The 24,257-nt window shown below is 44.2% G+C and overlaps 1 protein-coding gene across 3 annotated transcripts in view; it reads right to left on the reverse strand.

Moving 5' to 3' along the window:
* ATG7 (autophagy related 7) overlaps positions 1-24,257 on the reverse strand; it is a 2,414,869-nt gene that overhangs the window by 2,235,447 nt on the left and 155,165 nt on the right. For all 3 annotated transcript variants that reach the window (XM_069643921.1, XM_069643922.1, XM_069643920.1), the window contains exon 5: positions 24,000-24,077. In XM_069643921.1, coding sequence (XP_069500022.1) covers positions 24,000-24,077 — 78 coding nt within the window. The remainder of the gene's footprint in view (positions 1-23,999; positions 24,078-24,257) is intronic.

The raw sequence follows: 24,257 nt of genomic DNA on the forward strand, positions 1-24,257 counted from the left end.
TTATGCTCCTTGTATTTTTCATTGTTCTCATGTAAATCAATTTGGATTAAAGGGCTATATAAATTCAATAAAATACAAATACAAATTCAATCTCGGGTCTGAAAATCAATAGACAAAATCGGAATTGCTCATCCTAGCAGGGGACAAGGGGGAAATAGAAAAAATAGCGATGGCCCTAAACTTAAGAATAGCGAATTCGGGAATAAAGTATTTAGGCATAAAGCTGACACGGTCGGTAGACCTCTATGGGGAAAACTATCCGAATCTCCTGGACAAAATAAAAAAGGACCTGGAGCGCTGGAACCCAATGACTATCTCTTGGTGCGGACGCTTCGCTCCCATAAAGATGAACGTGCCTCCCAGGGTAGTGTACTACTTCAAGACACTCCTGATTAGGGTCACCAGGTCTTTCTTTAAGGCATTGACAAAGGTGGTCTCCTCCTTTATATGGACCGGGAAACACCCGAGTTTAGGTAGAGCGGTACTGACAGCTGCAATCCGAGACGGGGGAATGGCCCTTCCACACTTTTTTTCTATTATCAAGCGGCGCAGCTGTGGGTTCTGAAGGAATGGATGGCAGAGGATCAACAAAAAAGGTGGGTGATGCAAGACAGGGCAGTAGCGAGAGCCCCACTGGTGGGCCTATTGTGGACTAAGGAACAGTTCAGACACCCAAACCTCAGAATTAGTGAGGTCCTACGAGCCCCGATGGACGTCTGGGACAAACAGAAATGCAGAGGTACCCTCACACAGGAGTACGTCCCATTTACCCCCATGTTCGGGAACCCCAAATTCACACCAGTAATGGAAAAAGGGGCCTTCGAGAAATGGGTTAAAGCAGGCTGCACAAAATAGGGCAAATGGCCCAAGACCAAGACATGAAAGGTCTGTAAAACACAACTTAATCTAGGGAAACAGATAGATATAAATACGAGCAACTAAAGCACTGGTTAAAGACACAACATATTAAGCGGGCGGTTACACGGGACCTTACCCCATTTGAAACATATACCTTGACTAACTCGGGGTCAAGGAAGTTGGTTTCATCACTATACAGGTTCATAAATATCCAGACAGAGACCATGAAGTGGAACTGTATGCAAAAATGGGAAGACACATTAGGGGAGAAAATCAGTAGACCGCAATGGGAGGACCTATGGGCAAATATTAAAAAACTGACACGCACGGACCAAATGAGGGATATGTGGGTAAAGGTTATGACCCAATGGCACTATACCCCCGAGAGATTGAATAAAATGTACATGCATACATCCAAACTCTGTAAGAGGGGCTGCTCAAGGGAGGGCACCTGGAAACCTATTTGGTAGGACTGCCAGGGGATCCAAAAGTTCTGGGTCGAAGTACAAAAGCAGATGCAGGCGATCTTCCCGAGCGCAGGTCAAATGGGGGAGAGGGTATGGCTCTGCGGGCTAAGAGAAACATTATTGAGGGCACAATGGAGGAGCCTTATTGGGTTGGTCATTGCAGCGTGGCTTGCATTTGCACAGAGCTGGAAACAACAAGATCCCCCTTGGTGTTCGGTTGGCTTCAGAAGTTGTGGGCATTGGTGGCAATGGAAAGGTTAACGCATAAACTGCAAGGCACAAGCGGGTTCTTCGGGAAGGAATGGGGGGGCAGTGCTGGATTACCGCCAATCGGAATACATGGAACAATGGTGCACTCACAAAATAAGGATTCTGGACATATTTTCGACTTACCTGCTTACATAATGATACAAGGGACTCAGTTCTTCTCTAGGGAGTACGGGGGGGGGGGTGAGTTGGGGTTATGTTGTTTTATTTCTACTATCTGAGATGTATGCATATTTGATGTTGAGTTGTGTGCAACAGGGAATGCCAATAAAAAGAAGTTACAAAGAAAACTCAAATGTATTTTAAAAAAACAAAGTGACGGTGGTCAACAAGCTTTAGCACCACAATATCATACAATCACAAGCAGCTCGTCTACAAAAATGAAAATCTGCCTGCATGAGTCTCGCTATTTCTCCCATGCACTATTATTTGCATTTATAATAGCGCACTTAGCCCAGAGGCATCTAGGTGCTGGTTACAGGCAGGATAGAATGCACATATATACAAGACTGGTTTAGGAAGTTGGTGCTTAGTTGAACAGGTGGGTCTTTAATTGTTTTAGGAAAGGTCTGTAGGAGGGTTCTGCTCTGACGGAAGGGGCAGTGAGTTCGAAAGTGGGGCCTCCGATGCAGGGAAGCTGGATCCTCTGGCTCAGGTTTGTCTGCATCTGGGGATGGACAGGCGGTTGCAGTAGGCGGTATGAGTGGGTAGTGCGCATTTCTCCTTGCGGCAGAGACATGATTGTGCTTATAGAGGCAGAGGGTGGCACAAGGGCATTCTTTTGTACCGTCTGCAGTTTTTAAAGATATTTTCCCCCACAGGTGCCCCCGAGGAGTGCATTTGAAAAAGTGATTGAGCAATATTAAGGCAGTTCTCAGTGATTAGGAAGGGTCTGCTGACCGTGACAAGTTTTGTGGTGTGCAGGGCTGACAAAGCCATGGCGTGACATATTCGGAGTGACGTGTAGGTGGAAGCCAAGCGTTTTGAAAAAGGGAGAAATATGGATGGCTTGGTTATCGATGTTGAACAAGTGGTATTCAGGTCTCAGGTTGGCAAGGTGGGATGGGCTGCCGATGAAGAGGAGCTTGGTTTTCTTATCGTTAAGGCATAAGAGGTGGGGGGGGCCATCCAAATTTGGATGGATTCATAGATGTAGTTGATTTTCAGGGAGTCTTGGTGGTGCTTGTCGGTAAGTGGGATGAGGATTTGTCGGTCATCTGCATAGTTTGTGTATTTGATGTTCAGGGAGTCGAGGTAGTCGAAGAGAGGTTTTGTATAAACGTTGTAGAGTGTGGGTGAGACACAAGAGCCTTGAGGGACAAATGCATCCATTTATATAGTAGAGTCTATATATTTTAAGTTCTAAATAACAATAGGCATTCTAGTTGCAATTCTGCTGCTTCTAAGTCAATGTATCAAAACTCTTAGCTTCAAGATATTTCCAAATTACACAAAGTTACATTTACAAATGATACCAATATCACTAACAAGTGCTGTGATCAGAAAACTGTTTCACATCCCTCATTTCCGATGTCAATATGATGCTGTGGGTTGCTAGTATGCGAGTACAGTTTAAGGTATGCTTACAAAAAATATTGTCAGAATATGGTAGGTTTTGGGTTAGGGAAGGAACATTATAGATTCAAAAAGGACAGAACTGTGTTTCACCAGCCCAACCTAGATGAATAGTTGTAGAATATTCTGATGCACATACGAGCACCCCTTCCCTTTTATTTTGCAGTTTGAGTCCCACTTGCACGAGCTTCTTTCTCTACTATATACAGTGTGAGAAACCAGTGGGTGTCTCACCCGCTAATCCCCGGGAATCTCTCGCAGGTGGCGAGGGAGTGCCCATCACCTTTGGATCCAGACCCAGGAGGTGGACCAGTGCGGGAGGATCACCTGGGTGAGGGGTATTCGGGGAGTGGGGGTGAGGCAGCCGATGGTGAGACATGGTATTCACCCCTTTTTTTTCACTTAACCCATCCTATTTTTTAGGATTCTCCAAGGTCCCAACTTCTTCCCCGCCCCCTTTTTACACAAACACTGGACAGAGGAAGAGGGTGACAGAGTAACAAGACTAACTCTCATACACCGTACTGGACATGTCCCGTTAATCGGGTCACGCAAAGTCAGGCACTTGACTTTAAGTTCATACACCGGATAACAATTAGCTCTCCTCACACGGATAAAAGGCAGAACCTAATGACACACTCTGAGCAAGGCGAACAAGTACGAGCATACCTTCTGGGGCGAAGGCAAACCTACTGGAGCAGAGCGACAAACCAAGGGGCGAGAGCAGCGGGTCGGAAAACCCCAAGAGTTCCATACTAGAATACACAAAAGACACGTGGAAAAGGCCAGATCTCACAACAGAAGGCTGCATTATGTTTCAAGCACGCCATCGATCCTCCGGGGTGAACGACAGACTTGGGAAGGCGAGACCAAACCTGCGGTACTAAGCTTGACTCGTGAATTGGAAATCGTAAACCAAGATAGAAACGCACACAGCTGTTGAGTTGGGAAACGACCTGAGAGACCGGAGTGTGTTAAAGAAAGTTTGAAGTGACAACATTACATCGTAACTGAAGGCTGCACACATGTGGATGAGACGCGAAGAAAGGCAGACCTGTGAATGAACATTGAAGTATGGACAGCTGAGAAATCAGCGATACTGAGTAACAAAGTGGTACGCAAAAGGAATTGGCTCCTCAAAAGTCTCAGTGAAAGGTGAATTGTTTGTAACGATAAAACAAATGAACTGCAAAAGTGAAGTAAGCAACATTAACTCCTAGAGAAGGGGAGAGTGAAAGCTGAACCTTGAACTTTTAGTCAAAGTGATCCTGCGGAGGTTTTTAAAGAAAGCCACACACATTTGAAAATCTTCGAAATACGAAAGCGGTCTGAGGCTGAGGGAGACCCGAGGTGTAATAAGCTTGGGGAAGGGAGCCCCTTCCAATTTTTGTGGAACTTTGTTTTGAAGAGGTCTGAGCACGACAGAGCGGGACTAAGGTGAACTGTGTTTTGAAGAGGTCTGAGACTGACAGAGGGGGCCTCCGTGAACTTTTTGTTGAAACATTATTTGGGAAGTCTGAAAAGAGAGATTAACGTGCAAGGCCAGGCGGGCCTAGATCCACTTAACTGTTTATTGTGGTGAAAACCCGAGCCAGAGTGCGTCATACTGCCTACAGGGATTGCCTTACTCTGTGTGGTCTAACGAAGGGGGGGGGGGGGAGCTGATTCAGCTACATTTATTCTTGTGAACACTGATTTTTCCTTTAAATACATTTCTTTTTTTTATTTTATTTGTTCTTGGTTCAATTACATAAAAAAGAACCTTTACAAAATGTTATCATATTTAACACAATTCATAATTGCAACATATATCACATATATTACAATTCTATAAAACTTCTTAAAAACACACATTATTTCATTACATTTCGATAAAATTCCAATAAAGTCCTAGCATATGCCTTTAGTTGGTTACTCATTACACTCGCAACGCAAGCAATAGGTCTCTAGCTTGGGTTTAAGTAGTCGCTTCTATGTATGCCTTGCAGTGTTTAAGTCCAAAAGAGAGTACATATATCAGATATGTATATATTCAAACATTTTTCCTTTTTATACAATAAATTATATCTGGTTAAGAAAAAAACATATTTCCTTTAACAGATTTTTTCAATTGTTGACATGAGTTCTCAATGAATTTTCAGAAACTTACTAAAGCATATATAACCGGTTTGTGGGATCCTTGCATCATTCTTGCCCAAAAAAGTTTTAAACAATCATCATATTGAATATCCACAAATTTCATCAGTAATTTCGTTCTCATAATCTTAAAATAAGGGCAATATAAAATCAAATGTTTCATGGTTTCATTGGATTCATTACATGAGCGAAAACGACAGTTTCTGCTATTTGTTTCATTCTCATACCCCTTCCAATTAGCAATCCTCTCTTTTGTATAATACAGATTCAATTTATACCATAGATATGCATTCCTTGTACGATTGCATGGAAAAAGATTGATGTAATCGTATCTCGGGGTGCGCTTTTTGATATATAAGTAGTATTCTTTGTACATTTTAGAATTATCGATTTTTCCTATAGTTAAACACCAGTCCATTTCAAACCGTTTTTTCTTTGCATAGCCAGGTCGGTAATGCACATCATCCACTGTGATATGCAATTCATTTAACATAGTCTGCAGTTTGGAATGGTATTGGGTAATTGGAACAGAGTTAGCAAGTTCTAAAGTTTTTTTCAGATCAATAAATAAGTTCTTTGGAGGAAAGTACATTTTCGCATAATTTGTCAGTAATCTCCATTTCCATCGACTCGATAGTGCAACCAACCCCAGCTCATGACGTAGAACAGCGTTAGGTATAGACATTGGAAGGTGCATGGCAGATTTCAACAGAGTGCCTTGCAGTTGATCTAGGATTGCACTCATTTCACAAAGGCAAATGTCCAATGCATATAAAATTACACCTTCGACTTTTAATGTTAAAAAGTCAATGTTAGGTGTGAGTGAGAACTTAAAATATTTGGCGTATATCATTTTCAATTGTGATAAGATTGGTCTACTCTTGTTTTTATTAAATTGGACCATGCTTTAATTGAGTTCTGTTCTGATAAATTATATCCCAAATAGATAGAATTTGTAATGAAGGGTATCGTAATTGCCAAGATCTTCCACTGGTATCTCCCATGTTTACGTTGCGTGCCAAATTTCATGATAGCAGTTATTTCAGGATTGGGAACTAAATTATGGTCCCTGGCGAACTCTTCAAATAGCTGCAACTTAAGATGGAGTCCTGCAGGTGTTGGGTCGAATAATATGTCATCAGAGAAAGCGATCCATTTTAAATGAATAGCGTCAACTTTCACAGAAAATATGTTTTTTTCCTGACATGATTTATCAAGATCCGCAAGGTACAAGTTGAAAAATGTCGCCGCAAGGTTGCATCCTTGTTTTAAGCCCCACCTTGTCTTTATGAGCTTTGTCATTCTTCCATCAGCTGTTATCTTTATTTTGTATGAAGTATTAGTGTGTAGTTCGATGAACCAATACAATAGCACTTTTGGGATTCCCATGTTCATCAATTTCTTCCACAGCAAATTGCGTACTACGTTGTCAAATGCCGGTGTCTGTCAATCAGGGCGATATAAACAGGGTTTGAGGTCTTTTATTTGCTCCCGCTATTACATGCGCCATGATTGTGGCATTTAGCGTAGTGCTTATTCCTTTCCGGAAGCCCGTTTGGTATTTTGAATATAGGGCATTGCTTTCAATATGCTTTTCCAGATCATTTAGCAGCAAAATAGCGAAGAGTTTCGCCTCCGTGTCAATCAAGGAGATCGGGCGATAGTTCTGAGGGAGAGCAGGGTCTCCTTTTTTAAATAGGGGTACAATATTCGAGGATACCCATGATGGAGGAATGATTCCCGAATTAAGAATAACTTGAAATTTTGTTTTCAGGAGTATAGCCCACAGAGCTGGATCTGCCTTTTACAGGCATGGAGGGAAACCATCAGGGCCTGCGGAATTCGAGTAATGGAGTCTAGAGATCGCCCATTTAATATCATCGATTGACCAGGCAAGCCGGTGAATCTCATTGTAGCACAAGGAAATTCCTGGGACATGTTTGAATTTATCCGGGAGCCGAAATTTCTATGTAATATAATCATGCCCTACTAGTTCTGATATGCAGTTAGGCATGGCTGCTGAGACTTGCTTTTGATTGTGCGCCATATTGTGCGCATGTCATGTGCCGTTATTGCTCTTATTAGTGTACAGTTGTCTTCAGTATAGCTCAGGATGCGTGCCTGTTTGAGGTTCTTTTTGTATACACCCAAGATCAAATTTTGTTGTATTTGGTAATTCTCTATGGTGAGATTTTTTTTTTTTTTCAACTGTCTCAGGGCTTTGTTTTTTTCTCTCATTTCAGTGTTTTACAAGCAGGGTCATAAGGATGAAAGTGTTTGATATTTGACCGTTTTTTACTGAAATGTGTTCAGGCAGATTTTATTAGAGCGAAATATATGTCCGCCATTTCGGATGTCGATTTTTGACTTACCTGTCTTAACCTGTCAATATGCCATGACACATATTTGACAAATTGGTTACAGAGACCCTGGCTCCACCTAATGGAAGTTTGGGGTCCATCTATTTCTGCCAGCGCTAAAGTAGAATCAATTTCAAGCATTGGGGGTTTTATTTTCAAATTGACCGTGATTTGCGCGTGGTCGCCATATGTTTTTTGATCAATTGTCATGGGTGATGTGATTACTGAGAGGTTGTGTGTTACAAATATAAAGTCAATCGTTGAGCTCTTTGTGCCTCTTGTCCATGTGCTCCTTGGATTATTTTGGTTGGATTCAACAATGTCCATGTCCCAATCACTTAGAAATTGTCTCCACTTTGTTCCTCTGGACCTAGACAAAACATTAGGTTTTGGGCCTCCTGGATTATTGATTTTCCTACAGTCAGACTTGAAGTCCCCACCCAATAGTATTTCTGCTGCTTGATATTTATTTGTTATGGTTTCTAAACAGTTGTCTGCTTCATCTCGTATATCTTCGATTGATGTAGTTACCATGTTCCAATATAGGGTGATTATGATCACATGGGGGTACTTAAGAATGTTTGTATTCAACAGTATCCCCACAAGATTCCTGGATTTCCATATCATCTTTGAATTAAGCATTAGGGCGTTATCTACAGCTATCGCTAAGCCTTCAGATGGGCGACCTAGGGTAGTTCTGACAGCTGGAGAAAAATGTGTGGAGTACCCAGGCAGCGTCAGAGTGTCCAATTTCATGGTTTACTATAGCAATATAATTGCTGGGCGATCTTTAATTTCTAGCATTGCATGCCATTTCATTAGGTTGAGATAACCGCATGAGTTCCATGATAGAACAGTTATGCGGTTGACATTACATAGCTATGTTGTGGACACCATTTCTTGACATTTTAATATTGAGTTCAGCATTGGTTCTAGCCAAGGTAAACCTTTTGCGTTTGCTGCTATGTTTAACAAATCCCGAATTGCCTGGTCGTCGCCACCTTGTGGGTTCCGTGATGATGTTGCAGTTACGTTAGATTCTACATCATGAAGACACGAGTATTCAATAAATTCCTTTGCATCTATTTCCCCTTCAAAAGGTGGTTAAAGTAAGGCCTTCCTCTTTTATACTTTCCCTACTGAACCACAGAAATGTCATGACTGCCTCTGAGCTGAGGAGACAGACAACTCTGTAGTTATATTTTATTGCCAGCCAGACTATAAGAATGTCCTCCGATTTAATCATCCTCAATCGAGGTTTGCATGAAAATAGTGCAAGGAGAAATGCTCGGTTAATACGGTTGTTTACAAGAGTTGCTAGGTTTCCTTCGAATCCAATTATGTGGGATTTTTGTTTTGACTTTTCTGGGTGTTTATTATTGGCTTGTCTCAAATCCTCTACAGATGGTTCAGGTAGTTGTATTTTCATTCTATCAAACTCTTCTATACATGTTGGTCCAGGTGGAAGGACTTTAGCGATCATTTCCGCATTGATGGATCCATCATATAGCGCTTTCCTTAGGGTTTCTAGTGTTTCGTAGTGGTCGGTCATAGCGTTGCTCCTGGTTGGAACTTCAGGTATGGATTTGCTCAATGCTGGAGCATGTATTGAGATACGTTTGTCATCAATAGGGATTTGTGAGGGAGTGATGGCAAATCCCCGTTTCGTGGTCTCCTTATCTTTCGTTATTGGCGGAGGCGCAGTAGGTACGTTTTTTATTTTGCCTTCTCCATTAACTACTATTGAGGTTCTTTTTTCCTTCTCGCACATGTTCGTCCCTTTGGGATCGGTCGTTTTCCCCTTTGACTCACTGTGGCATGCTTCACTATATGTTTTCCTTATGAGGATCGTGGAGGTTTTTTCAGTGGGGATGTTATCAATTCCTATTCGGGTTGTGCAACTTCTGCCACATTTCGGGAAGTAATTCTCCAAATTTATTTTTGACCTGTTCGGTAAAATAACTTCTGTGGTTTTAGATGTCTCTGAGCCTATTTCCACCATCTTCGTAGGAGAATTGTTATTCTGATTTATGTGATTAGTTGTTCCGGTAGCTTTCTATTTTTTTTGTTGGTGTTGGGATGATCTTTGGAGTTGGTATTAAAGCCTCCTGACTTTTTTTGACAATTGTTGAAGATCTATATGGTCCTCATCAATACTTTCCATTACCGCTTCTCCGTTGGCACGAACTGGATTTGTATCTTGCGGTTTTTAGGCATCAGTGTTGTTTTTAATTCCTTTTAACACGGCATCGTTGCGTCTTTTTGCATATCTTTTTATTGCTCTTAGATGTAGCTTTTTGGCACGCTGTGACAAAGCAAGAATTGTCTTCCTTTGGTCGAGTTTCCTTTTCTTCTTGTTTCAGTTGGTCCAATGTTTTCAATAGCTCTGTAGGGCTATCTGGATGGTCATTAGATTGAACTAGTTTTGAGAGTTGGTAGGCGATTGTTATGTTCATCTCCTCCACTGATGCTTTTAGATCGTTCAGTTCTTTCTTGCATTCGCAAAGCTTAGGTGTGGATGGAGCTAATGTTGGAGCAATAGTCGGTGATTGCAGTTCCTCCAGGCAGCATTGAATATTTTTATCTTTGTAAATTGAAAGAGGAGTTGTCTTCTGTTTCAGAGTAGGGTCTTCCTTGATGTTTCTTAGGGTGTCAGCTGCCATTATAAACCCTTCTATTCTGTCCATCTTGGAGCATATATGCTGCAGCATTGCCTTTGTTTCCCTCAGTTCCAGATGGGTCAGGTCATGTCCTTTATCAAGTAGGTCCAATATTTCAATTATCACCGGGAATGTATTTGGCGATCGCTGGTCATCAACTCCAATTGGACTAAAGCCAGCAGAAAATTTGGACTGGGGAGTCTTGTTGTATGGATCAGCCGATTCTGGGGAGTATATTAGATGAGGTGGAGGGAGTTCTTTATTTAGATCTTCAGCTAGCTCATTTCTCCTTTATATACTTTTGTACAAGAGATAGGGCGGGCATTAGGTTTTGTTAGCATAGGCCATTTTGATTTGACGGACTCCACTAGGACTGATTTGTTTATCGTTTGATGGTCGAGACAGCTCCCATCTTAGTTATAGGGCAAAGTAGGAGTTTTTCCAACATCATAAACTTCAATAAACGTTTTACAAATTGTACCTATTGTGTCAGTGTCTGTAACGCTCACCTGGCTTCCACAGAGGCGCTGGTCTGGTCTGGGTTGCTGTGGCCTCTTCAAGCGTGATGCGCAGAATTCGGACCACCGATTGAACAGGACCCCCAAATCTTGCTTGTCTGGTCCGTAGGAATATCCTTCTGCAGATGAGAAAGGGGATTAACTGTCTGCTGAATAGTGTGCTTGCTCCCCCCATCCTCCTTTGTTCTTCTCTGACTTCCTCCAAAACCCCCGGTTTAAGCTCACCTTATGGTTTGGAAGGATGAACTCTCCATCCTGCTTCTGGTGCAGGGGCGCGCATTCGTCCAGTTACTTCACTGGTTTTCAGAATGGCGCTGGCACATCCACTTGACTTTTCTGAGCGATACGCCGTAAGTATGAAGATGCAAAAGTTCAAGTGTGAGCCTCCTTTTATGTTGTTTTTTCTGTCCTTTATTTCAGGTGCAGAACAAAGGCGATGCGTTGAGGGGTTAAATTGCCGGTGGTAAATCAGGTGAGTTAGTGATGGGGGTGACCCCTCTAAATGTCTTTATAATTCCCCAGTAATGTCTTTTGTCCTTTCCCCATAGGGGCCGGGGTGCGGTACCTGCCAAAGATGCAGCACCGACCGAGATGTGGAATGGTTCACCCAGAAAAGCCTGTAAGTAATATGGCTGAAAATTCGGCTTTCCTCTTGTGTTCCCTTGCTCACCTTTTGTCTCTTCTTCTCTCCCCTAGGTGCAGAGATGTGGCGACCGGTGCCGAGAGCCGCGATGGAGCCGGGCGGCGTCTCGGGAACAGGTGAGTGAAGCGTGGCACTGCAGCGAGCAACGCGGTGCTTTTAAATGGAAGTCTTCCTTCAGGAATGCTGGCGTGAAGATTCCGGATGCAGGTAAGAAGGTTGAATAAGTTCTTGGTTTTCACCTTTCTCTTCTCTTATTCCCTTACAGGTGTTCCAGGTTCGAGGCGGGCGTGGCTGGAGTCCAGGTGCAGGAGCAGACACGGTGAGCGTTCAGCTGCTGGGATGCAGAACAACGCGAAGCACGTGTGGCTGTCCAGGCGTGGCTTAAATAGCTTTGGAAGAAGTTCCAGGTGAGTATTCTTCCACAGCCCCACCCAAGTAACAAAATAGTTCCTCCAGAAAAATAGTCCCTCCTAAGCCTCATTTGGCTTGGTTCTTCATGCAGCATGGTCTGCATCAGGTGAGTGTGCAGCATGGTCTGCTTCAGGTAAGTGCACCAAACACTTCCCCTTATCAGCCTGGCGCCTATGGCGCCAGGACTGATGTCCAACATGAGCCTGGCGCCAACGGCGCCAGGACAGAGTCCAAAGAGCCCCTTATAAAGGGCCGCTGGGCTTTTACCCGGGGGCGTGATGCCTGCTCCCGGGGGTGCTGGGCCTGGCCTGGTGCTCCGGGGGTAGGCATCATGACAGCACTCCCCCCCCCCCCCCCCCAAGGCACCCCCAAGGTCTTTTCCCCAGGAGGTTTTGGTTTGTACGGGAAATTCCGATGGAACCTTTTTACTAGCCGAGGTGCATGTACGTGGTCGCTGGGTTCCCAAGATCTTTCCTGAGGCCCCTACCCCTTCCAATCAATTAGATAGAAAAGTTTTGATTTTGAGATCTTAGAGTCCAAAATGTTCTTCACCTTGAATTCAGGCTCCCCATCTATCTGGATTGGTTCTGGTGGCTTTATTAATCTGGTTCCTGGTTGCACTGGTTTCAAAAGCGACACATGAAAAACGGGGTGAATCCGCATGTTAGCTTGTAGATCTAGCTTAACTGCCACTGGGTTAATTATAGCTTTGATCGAGTAAGGGCCTAAATACCTTGGATTGAAAGTTCGAGGTCCCTTAAGCGATAAGTGTTTGGTAGCCAACCATACTTGATCCCCCTATTTGGTATGGAGGCGCCTCCTTTCGATGCAGATCCGCATTCTTTTTGTATTTCCCTTTCGCATGTTCTAAGTGTGCAGTAGCATCCTTGAAGGCTTGAGTAATCGTAGAATGCAAATGGTCCACTGCGGGCATTTCGAGGCTCAAAGGTGGGTCCAAGTCTGAAGTACGAGGGTGATGAGAAATAAACTGGCTTTCCCGATCAGAGATTAGTATGGACGGGAATCCATGCAGACGGATGATATTTTCGAGGAATTCCTTGGCAAGAACAAAAGCTGAAGGTAATCCTTTCAACGGAATAAAATGGGCCATCTTGGAAAATAAATCCACCACAACCAGAATCGTATTGTATCCATTACAAGAGGGCAGGTCCGTGATAAAATCTAGTGACAAGGTGTGCCAAGGTGCTGGTGGAATGTCTAAGGGTTGAAGAAGACCGGCAGGTTTTGTTTTTTGACCTTTGTTTTGGGCGCAAACTCCACAGGACATCACGAAAGCTTTAATATCCTTTCGCCAGGACGGCCAACAGAATTGTCGTTTAATTTTTTCCTCTGTTTTGGCAATGCCAGGATGTCCTTCCATCAGAGTATCGTGATGACGGGAAATAACCAGTTCTTGCAATTCCTTTTCTGGAAAAAATAAACGTCCTTGGAAGTAAGGTAAGCCATCGTTGATTGAAAAGGCAGATCCCCTTTTGATCCAATCCTGCAAGACTGAAGAGTCCAGGAATAGTTTTGCCCGTGCTTGAATGTCTTCAAGGGTTTGTAAAGTGGTTATCCCCAAGATTCTTTGTTCGGGAATTATCGGCACAGGTTCTGAGTTTGTGTCCATTTCTCCCATTCCAATTCGGGATAGCGCGTCTGCTTTGCCATTCTTACAACCGGGGCGGTAGGTGATTACAAAATTGAACTCAGCAAAGATTAAAGCCCATCGGAGCTGTCGTGAAGGCTGAGCCTTGGCAGTTTTTAAATATTGTAAATGTCGGTGATCAGTGATCACGGTGATGGTATGCCTGGCGCCAAGAAGATAATGCCGCCAAGCCTTAAAGGCAGACTTAATGGCTAATAATTCCTTATCGGTGATTGCATAATTTATCTCCGGCGGCGATAACTTCCTGGACCAAAATGCTACGGGGTGTAGTTGGTTGGTTTCGGGGTCTCTCGGAGACAGGACAGCTCCCATGGCTAAGCTGGATGCGTCGGTTTCGACTATATATGGGAGGTCAGGACGCGGGTGTTTCAAAATAGGTGCGGACGTAAATTTAGCTTTTAATTCCTGAAAGGCCTGTTCAGCTTCCTCGGTCCATTCAAAACGTTTATTCTTCCGCAAGAGTGCTGTGATGGGTTGCACCACCCGTGAAAATTCCGGGATAAACCTGCAATAAAAATTGGCAAAACCAAGCATGCTTTGGACACCTTTCACCGAACTAGGTGATGGCCATTTGAGGATGGCATCCACTTTCCGCGAGTCCATTCGGACCCCTTTAGGTGTCAGGATGAATCCAAGAAACTCAACCTCGGTGGTATGGAAAATGCATTTTTCCAGCTTTGCAAACAGTTTGTGCTGGCGCAATTTCTCAAGGACGGCCCTGACATGTTTTCTGTGATCAGATTCCGAAGAGGAGTACACCAGAATGTCATCGATATACACGACAACACAGACATCGATGAGTTCCCAAAGGACATCGTTCATGAAGAATTGGAAGGCAGCAGGCGCGTTGCACAACCCGAAAGGCATCACCTGGTATTCGAATAGTCCATATTTTGTACGGAAGGCCGTTTTCCATTCGTCGCCTTCTTCTACTCGTACCAGATGATAAGCCCCCCGGAGATCTCTAAGGAGTTCAGGGATCAAAGGCAGAGGGTAACGATTTTTAGCAGTTATCTGGTTCAATGCGCGGTAATCGATACAAGTTCTAAGGTCGCCTTCTTTTTTTGGCACGAAGAACAAAGCCGAGGATGCCGGAGACTTTGACGGGCGAATGAAACCATTGGCTAGGTATTGATCTAAATATGGTCTCAAATGCAGATTCTCCGGCTCAGTAAGGGCATAAATCCTGCTACAAGGGGGTTGTGCACCGGGCACCAGATCGATTTGGCAATCATACGATCTGTGAGGAGGCAACGTGTTGGCCTGTTCCTTTTGGAAGACGTCCTGAAAGTCTTGGTATTCCGGAGGTAGTTGCATGGAGACAGAGGTTACTGATGCTAGACTGATCTTCAGATTATCTGGGTAGCAGGTTCGTGCACACTCCGGAAAGGTTATTCTCTTCGCTCGCCAATCAATTCGAGGATTATGTGTCTCTAACCAAGGGATTCCGAGAATAACTTGAAACTGTGGAGCCTTGATTACATCAAACACAACTGCCTCCCGATGGCCGTCCGGACCTACAAGTGTCACCTCAGCTGTGGAATGTGTTACCGGTCCCGAGGCAATTTCGGTTCCATCAACTATGGTGATGACATCTTTGCTGGTTTTAGGACGCAGGGGAAGGTTAATCCTGGAGACCAATTCACAATCCACGTAGTTTCCTATAGCCCCAGTATCGATGTATGCCTTTATTGCATGCAACCGCTTAGGCTGTTCTAGATCTACGAGGACCATTGGCACAGTGAAATGCGAGGTCTGAGAGTTTGTTTTCAAGCTCAGCAAGCGGACCCCTACGCTTGTCGGGCGGGGTCGTTTCCCGATACAGAGGTTTCATGGATTTTATCAGCGGCTCCTACAACCTTCCTGGGCGGCCTTGCCGGGCAATCTCGTAGAAAGTGTCCAGAGGATCCACAATAAAGACATAAGTGCATCTGCCGTCTTCTTTCACGTTCCTTTTGCGTTAAAGGTCCTTTAACTCCTCTGATTTGCATTGGCTCAGAGGCTTCAGCCCCCTTGAGGTTAGTGTGGGTCTTGACTAACACCTGGGTCTCAAACTTGGATCGATCTGCTTTACTGTTTTGCAGTCTGTGATCCAATTGGACCACTAAGTCTATATATTCTGAGCATTCTTGGGGCGGATTTACAACTTGGGCCAGGACATCTTTAAGTTCTCCGCGTAGACCTCGATAAAATAACGTGATTCTTTTATCCTCTGGCCACCCAGTTTCCACAATTAGTCTATTAAAGGTTGCAATGTAGGAAAGGAGGTCTTGATTGCCCTGTCGCAGAGATAGAAGTTCGTCATCTAGAGCCTGCCCCTGGGAGTGACGAGCAAATAACCTTTCCATGCTTGCTTGAAATCCTTGAAAATCACAAAGAATCGGGTCATCTTGAGTTACCAGTAGAACTGACCAATCGGCAGCACTGCCGCTGAGATATGACAATACAAAGGCTACCTTGGTCTGGTCATTAAGGAAGGCCCCAGGTCTGCACAGGAAATGCAAACGACACTGATTCATGAATACGGCGAATCGTTTGGGGTCCCCAGCAAAGCGTTGGGGTGGGGCCAGCGGCATGTTTCCAGGTAGATTAATCTGCACCGGGTTACTGGAAAACACAGGAGCGGGGTTCCCTCCGGAACTGGGAAAAGGAGTTTGTCCAGCTTGACCTTGACACTTATCCAAAGACTTTTATAAATGCAAACAGTGATATATTAATGTCCATAGCACCCTAGCAATTAGAGTCACCTGAGGGTGTAGGTAGTGGCTGTGAGCCATCCCAAATGGGTATACACTGATTTAGAAAACTAAGTGTGTATTTTTGTAGTGTTTTTGTGTGTTGCGTTATATTGCTCCCTTCTGAAGAAGGCTTATTCTAACTGACTGATAAATTAATAATTGTTTAATCAAGAAACCTTTTGTGTAAGAGTTTATTTGAATACTTGTCAATGTGAATTTCTGTGCAACTCCCCTACAGCTCTTATTGACCCCTCTTAAGATACGCCTGGATACTCGACCACACTACCAACCTGTGTAGTACAGACTTATACCAAAGGTTGGGTTCCAATTGCCAGGTGGTCAGGGTTGTTGTAGTGTACCCAAAGGGTACTGCATACAATCTTGCCTAACACCTAAAAATCATACACTCCCAGAGAATAGAATAGAATACACACTGGCAGTCTTCATTGGATGTTCATATTTCTATCTTGTGAAAAGAAAAAAAGGTCGGGGGGGGGGGTCCAATCTGCTCTTAATATTCTAAGTGCAAAATTATTATTTTACTCCATAATTGCCACCTCAATGAAACATAGATTCCTGTAATCCCCCAGTCTAGACAGACACCTGGATATGCAGCATTACTATTTGGCATATTTATTCAGAAGGTTATGAATATGTACTAATTGTTATATTTTGATGATAATCATAAGGATTGCAAATTGTTAGGCTCACCTGGTATCCACAGGGACGCCACCCAGCCGGGTTGGTTGCTGGTATCCTTCTCAGTGGTTCCCAGATGTGGCCTGCGGGGAAGGTTCTGCCTGAAAATACAGGAGGGCTGTGTTCAAGACTGGCCGACTGAGGTAAGTATCCTCCCACCACCCCGTATGACTTCAGCCCCTCTGTGCTTATTGCTGTTTTTTCTTATTGTGTTGTTATTCCTGCATGTCTTTCTTGGTTGAATAATGTCTCTTTTCTTCCTTAGATATGTGGAGCTTCAGTGCGGCGAATTGGCTGAGTTGGGCCTCGCCGGTAAATGATGGCGCCTAATGAGCGCTATGATGCGTTAATTAAGCGCTATGCGCAGCGCTGCAATGTCTTGCCTTTACTAACCCGGTTTCCTTATTTTCTCATAGGTCGCAGTGTTCTCCCAGCGTGTGTGGAGTTCCGGAGCGATGCCGGCCGAGAGGCTTCCAGCCAGGTAAGCCTTTTGAGCAGTTCATAGTTTTGTAATGTCTCCAATGCCTTCTTTAATCTTATTGTTTCCTTCCCCTTTCAGGTCTTTCGGCCTGGGAGGCATGCGGATCCAAAGGAAGCTCTTCACAGGAGCTGCGAGCGGGTAAAGATGGAGATTGCAGGTAAGATGCTGCTGCTAACGATGTTCCTTTTGTCTCCTTGTAGGTTCTGTTTCTCCGAGGCTCGTGGGTATAGCTGGACACGGTGAGCGTCATGTTACAGACTGCAAAGTAACGCGAAGCGGGTTGTCTAGTTCGTGTGTGGTTTAAATAGCCTCAACAAAGTAGTCCAGGTAAAATAGTCCCTAGGCCACCACACCCAAAACACTATACCACATAGCTTGGTTCCTAGGAGCCAACCTATGTGGATGCCTCCATGTTGGCTGAAAGCCTCAAATAAAGTAGTTCCCTGAACACATGTCTTTCACGGTGTATGAGCCTGGTGCCATAGGCGCCAGGACTGGGCCCAAGAGGGCTTTGGAAGTGGATGCCAGGCCTTATTAGAGACCCGAGTCCTGATCCCACCTGTCCAATGGGCTTGCCAGTCGAGATCTGGGATGAGGGTCGTGACACAAATATATACTGATTTGATAGAGAATGGTCTCACAATTGCAACAATTACTTTAGTTCTCAAAGTCACATGGTTCCAAAATTACAAATAAAATATGTTTCTGTATTTAAAAAAGGTAATTGCAAAAAATTAATGCAATTAAACTGTAAACAAGATATTGTGCTTCAGCACAATGACTCATGTGAGCAAGTCTTTGTAAGTGCTTCAGGCAATAAATGATTTGAATGAAATGTCAGGCATCCTTTGACTGCAGTTTTCATTATTTTATTTTATTGAGCATTTGTTAGGCGCTTATCCAGCAGAATTGTGTTTCAAAACGCCACAAGGCTAAATGGGAAGGGAACAGAGGAGAGCAAAGAAATTGGCAAAACAGTAAATATACAGTTCTGGTCTTACTAGGCCTTGTGGTATTCAGACGTGTTTGTGCAGTGAAGTGCAGGAGGTAGGAATGGGTGGGAGGCAAGGAATGGACAAGTGCTGGTGCACGGGAGGGAAGTGCCAAGGGGAGCCAAGGAGAAGGCCTCCGACCAAGGGTGGGATGTAGAGCCGCCAAGCAGGGGCTGGTATCGACTGGGTAGAAGAGCCTGGTATCCTGTGAGATTCATGAGAACCAGGCCACTGGTTTCAGCGGCATTGGGGTGATTAGCATGGAAGGGAAAGAGGTAGAGAAAAGCAGGGTTTTGGGTAGTTTCCGGAACTTAAGTCTTGTTCAACTCAGAGGGGCAGGGAGGCTGTTCCAAAGGGAGGCATCAGCCAGTGATAGAGACCTGCCGCCCACTCTCTGCTTGGAGAAGCGTTTGACAATCCAAGAGTTAGAGTTAGAAGAGCGGAGGACTCTAGCAGAGCAAAATTCAGTGAGGGAAAGTTGGAGATAGCGTGGTCCAAGCTACCAGAAAGCTTGGAGGATGATGCAGAGGGTCTTGAATTTGATCCTTGCAGCCACCGGAAGCCAGTGGAGAGATTTTAGGGCTGAGAGGTACAGCCCTGGGCTTGAGGCCAAGGATAAATCTTGCAGCCCTATTCTGGATTAGCTGGAGGGGGCTTAGGGAGGAAAGAGGGAGATTGAGAAGAAGGCTGTTGCAGTAGTCGAGCCTAGAGAGGACCATATCTCTGGAGACATTGAGCTTCTGGGGGAAGGTGAGGAAAGGGAGAATGCCTCCGACGTGGTGGAGCTGGAAGTGGGCCTTCTTGGTAAGGTCCATGATGTGAGGGGCTGAAGGAGTGAGCAGAGTCAAAGATGACCCCGAGGTTTTTGGCCTAATAGGATGGTGGTGGGTCCAGAGAGGGAAGTCAGAGGGTAGGAGGAAAAGGAGGTTGCAGGCGCATTAGGCTGCATGTGGTCAGCATCATCATCTTCCATCATGTAAAGTGACATATTAATGACAATGCAGTCTGTATAATACTAGGCCTCAGAAAAACAGGCCATGTGCCTATCACCGAGCACACCGCAATTTTCGGATGATTTTCTTTGTGGTAGAATTCATACCATGTGTCGGGTGCTGTTTCTTAGGTTAGCAGATGACTACTTGCATTACACAGGTGCTCCCTATTCATAGCAATGGAAAAATATTACAATAGTGAAGCAGGAAAAGTTACTATTCCCTTCACTTTTAATTCAGGCAATACCAAATTTGATTTATCCTCACACTAAGCCATTTGCCTCATGATTCAAAGGAGCTGCACAGTTCGCAGTTTTGCAACATCAGTTGACTGGTGGGAAACGGTTTTGTGTTGCATTTGTCTTTACAAGGCACACATAAGAGAATACAGTATCCCTGCAGGAAACACTGACAACATACACATTTGTCCAGTCCTTCCACTGGAAGCAAAGCAATTTATGTAGGAAGAAGATTTGGAACCATAATCGAACAAATACCCTTAGATAATACCCTTGTTTTAAGATTGCTATTCTAAGATTAAATTGTATTAATACGCAGACTTAACTTGTGGTTCAGTGTTAGGGAGAATTCTCCGTTTAGGCTGAATTTCCTAACCTAGTGAGTCCCCCAGCAGCTTTGCTGGATTTTTGGGGTTTATTTTTTTCTCCTGCCAAGAGTGAGACTATTTTACCCTCACTCTTGGACATGATTTGAGTGTGTTCCTTTGACTCTAGATGTGTTTAATGGGCTATGGGGTCTTTTACTCCATAGGGCTTCATGTGTTTTTGTGATGTGTGTTACACAGCACCCTCAGTGCAGTAACACAGGGGTGTCATAGTGACTCCCCAGTATAGACTCCATACCCTGGGACTGACTACTGTCTCCCAGGGTCTGTAAAGTCACTATTGACTTTACTAGTCAAATTCTGAACAGAACCAGTACAAACCATCATATTGTGGACGTACTGGCTGGGGCAATTCGATTGCCCCGGAGTCTGTTAGTCGAGGGGGCACGTCTCCATCCCCCCTGATCGTGTTTTGGCTGGTGGCAGTGGATACTACTTTTTATATTCAACCGCAAATATTTCTCTATGGGATTTTCCCATTGTTCGAGGCTACTATCTTTATTTATTTAATTACGATAGCCTCGAACATACCGCCGGTTTATTTAATTAATATTAATTCTCCGGTTGGTGTTTTTTGCCAAAACTCGGTTCTAAAATGGCGTTTGTGTTCTCCTCTGTGACTCCAACCCAAGTCGAGCCCTTTGTTCCACTTTTTGGCGGGCTTCTCCACAGAAGCCCTCCAAAGTGGTGCTGCTCTGTCTAGGGTACTTAGGAGGGTTGGAGGGGGATTTAGGCACCTTGGACTGAGTTGCCTAGGCAACTCAAGTCGCACTCCGTCCTGATTGGCCCAAGTGGTGAGACGGCCGGCTCACCACTTAGCATGTTTGAGTGACAGCTGGGCTGAGTGAATGGGGGTTTTCTGCTTCAAAGCAGGGCTTTGGGGACTGGAACTTCAGAAGTCGCCACAGGACCTAAGAATCCGACGAGGGAGAAGCTGAGCTGACCTGCCACGACGACACCACCGGTGGAGCTCTGCTGGACCGTCTCACCACTTTTCCCAACGACAGAGGAGATCTCCCGCCGGAGAGTCTTCTTCCTTTGACTGGTGGGGATAACCAGTTTCACTGTCTTTTAGCCTTCCCGACGTATCTCGTGGCCGCCTTGCCTGTGCCCAGCACCCCGGCAACCGGGATACCATGTTTTACCACGACCGCGAATTAAAGGGTAATACCTTTAACCGGAAAACTCTGCGGCTGGTTTCTTCCCTGGCAGTGCAACGACCTTCATCTTTCCTCCAAGTCGAGATCTTCTCTTCCCCTGGACGACGACGAGACTTGCACCCACTGCCAGGAACAACTGCCACCGCTGGAGGATCCTTCCCACTTAAGGTACCATGTCCCGCCCGGCTTCCCTTGCCACCGACTGTACGGGGTAGATTTAGCCCCCAGCTTTCGAACCTGGGTTAGCCTGGGACACCCTGGCTAAACTTTTCTGAGCCTCTCTAAACTCTTTCCAAACTCTCTGCAAGACTTTCTAAGCCTAGGGTAACTGTGATCTTGGGTGCATTTGTGCTCTGCTCTCTCGAAGAGTGGGCCCAGCCTATGGACTTTGGCTCACAGGTGACTTTTGCTCTTCTGCCTTGCTAATAGTGTTCCTAAAGCTTAGAGTGGTGTACCTTCCCATATTCTGTCTTTTTCCCTCCCTTCTTCATGAACTTGTTGGAGTGCCATCTATAGTTAAACACTCACCTCTGTATGAAAATAAGTAGTGTTAACTAAGACTTATCTAATAAGGAACAAGGGTTGTTTATATTATAATAGTAACTGTGTTTAGAGCATTTTACGATAAGAGTGCTGGGGTGTTTAAAACCGTGTGTTTTTAAATAAATAATTATATACTTTGATACCATAGCTCTGGTCAGTGTTTCTTGTATTGTCGTATCTGAGTGCCTATTGTGTATACTTTGCATACTGCCTAACTCTTCTTGAGGGAAGTCTGACTGCTCAGCCACAGCTACCAGGTAAATCTGGGTGGTACAGACTGCTACCAAGTGGGTTTACTGCTAACACCTGTAGTCCTAAATCTTTTGCAGTGTTCCCAAAGGGAGCTGCACAGGTGTCTGCCTAACATTCAGGAACTTTACTTCGAGTTGAAATATCTGCAGACAGGGTGCAGCCTTAACTTAATAATGTGACTTTGTATGGTATGGTAATGTTTATTTATAAAGCGCCAATACACAAGGCAAGTGTTTCAAAGCGCTCAAGGAGGGAAGGAACAAGGGGGAAAACAACAGTCGTTCAGAGCCCTTGAAATTCTGAAACGATAATAGTCTGCACAGGCAGAGTAAGTGCATATAGTACAATTAACAGTAGGGATAATAGAAATAGGTCGGACGATGATTCTGCAATTTTTCCAAGTGCAATTAAGGCGTAACCATGCAGGGAGTGAAGACAACGGGGAACAGACAATCATTAGCCATGGTGCAATCGGATCACATAAGTGCAAAGACAGTTACAGGGCGGTGGGGGAAGGTGGAGGGGGGAACAAGTCCAGGGGGCAGGGGATACTACCTCCTGGGACTACCTTCTCGTACTACCAAGAAACCAGGGATGCTTTAAAAAAAAGTGATGGTGAGCAACACTGGTGAATACACAACACTTGATACAACATGGTGAGCAAAGAAAGCCACCAGCCACATTTGCCCCCAAAAAAAGTAAATGAACAACAAATCCAAACAAAAAAGGGGAGTAAAAATACTCCCAACTAAAACGAGTGTGCCCCTTGCTGCAACCTAGCCAGCACCACCGATATGTTCAGATCAGTAGTACCGGAAGGGAAGTGGCACAGGGTGGAGGTCCAATAATATTACCTCCTAATCTGCAAGAATATATATATTTTAATTTGCATGAATTACAGATGCATAGAAGTATGAGTACTGGTTTTAGAGTTAAATAACATGTCTACTCACATAAACAAAAGTACCTTCATTGGGTAAGGGAATGACTGTTTTACTGCCTAAAAACATTTTAATCCCAAATTCAAAAAGTGGGAATAAAGTACTCCAACTCCAAAATCTTACTGTATTCCAGAAAATGATTTTGGTGTATTATGACAAATGGCTAAGATTCATATTGCCTACATGGCGAGGAGCCATATTCAGCATCTTCACAACGTTTACAATTTCGACACTAGAGCATCAGGTAATAGGACTAATATCACTCAATGTTGTGAGATAGCTCGTATCTTTCTTTCCGCTGCCAGTGGTATGACCATAAACTGTGGGAAGCCCTTGGAGATAGGCAACACCAAGGCTCTCACCCTTCTGAGGTACAAGGAAAGCATACATACTTCCACAACAAGTCAAAAAAAGATCAACTCTGTTTGGCAGAGGACCTAGACATATCACCTGCATCAACCACAGAAATATCTATCTTCTGATCATAAACTTGTCTCTTAACACCTCTGAACATATGTCCAGGAATCAGAATTGCTGAAACCTGGGAGTTATTTAATTCCTGTTTGTTAATCAGCTACCAGGAGCTACTTTCATCTCCTTAGGCAAGTTAGTGCCCCATACCAATAGACCCAAGTGACATTAAGCGTGTTTGCAAACTTATATAAAGGTAAATTCAGAAATCTCTAGAAACCATTTATAGCATAATGGGTCATATGTAATGAAGTTATAGTTTACATCTGGTGTGGAAATTAGTGTTGAGGCTCGCTATGTACACACTATGTTCTCCAGAGGTAGCACCTGCTAAAGATAAATGGTGCATATGCAAAAACAAAGTGGTTATAGAAGTTACTAGTTTGCAGTTTTACAAACAAGATGACATGGTTGGCCTCACAAATATCACAACTTTTTATTTTTTTATTTTGGGTATTTGTTGAGGCCAGTGCTAGCTTCAGGAAGCAGCACACCTCTTTGCAATATAACATCAAATATTGAATTAAATAGCTTTACTCACTGCGAACGTCAAAAGGAGGAATTTGTTCAGGAGCACAGGATTTTCAAGGGCAGCCCCAGATTTGATTGCTTCCCAGATCTGTAAGCCATCAACAGAAATCCAGAAAGCTTGTTAGGGGATACAGCAGTAATATCTCATTTATATAAAGCACTTTATGTTGGATCATATCCCTCTTTTAAGTGCTGCAGTCATAGGTATTACTGAAACAACTGAAAAGAGAAAGATCCAATGAAGTATCACTTAGCATGTCTGTGCCAA

The sequence above is a fragment of the Ambystoma mexicanum genome, chromosome 2p (assembly GCF_040938575.1).
Source record: "Ambystoma mexicanum isolate Mex_15411 chromosome 2p, UKY_AmexF1_1, whole genome shotgun sequence".
Lineage (NCBI taxonomy): Eukaryota > Metazoa > Chordata > Amphibia > Caudata > Ambystomatidae > Ambystoma > Ambystoma mexicanum.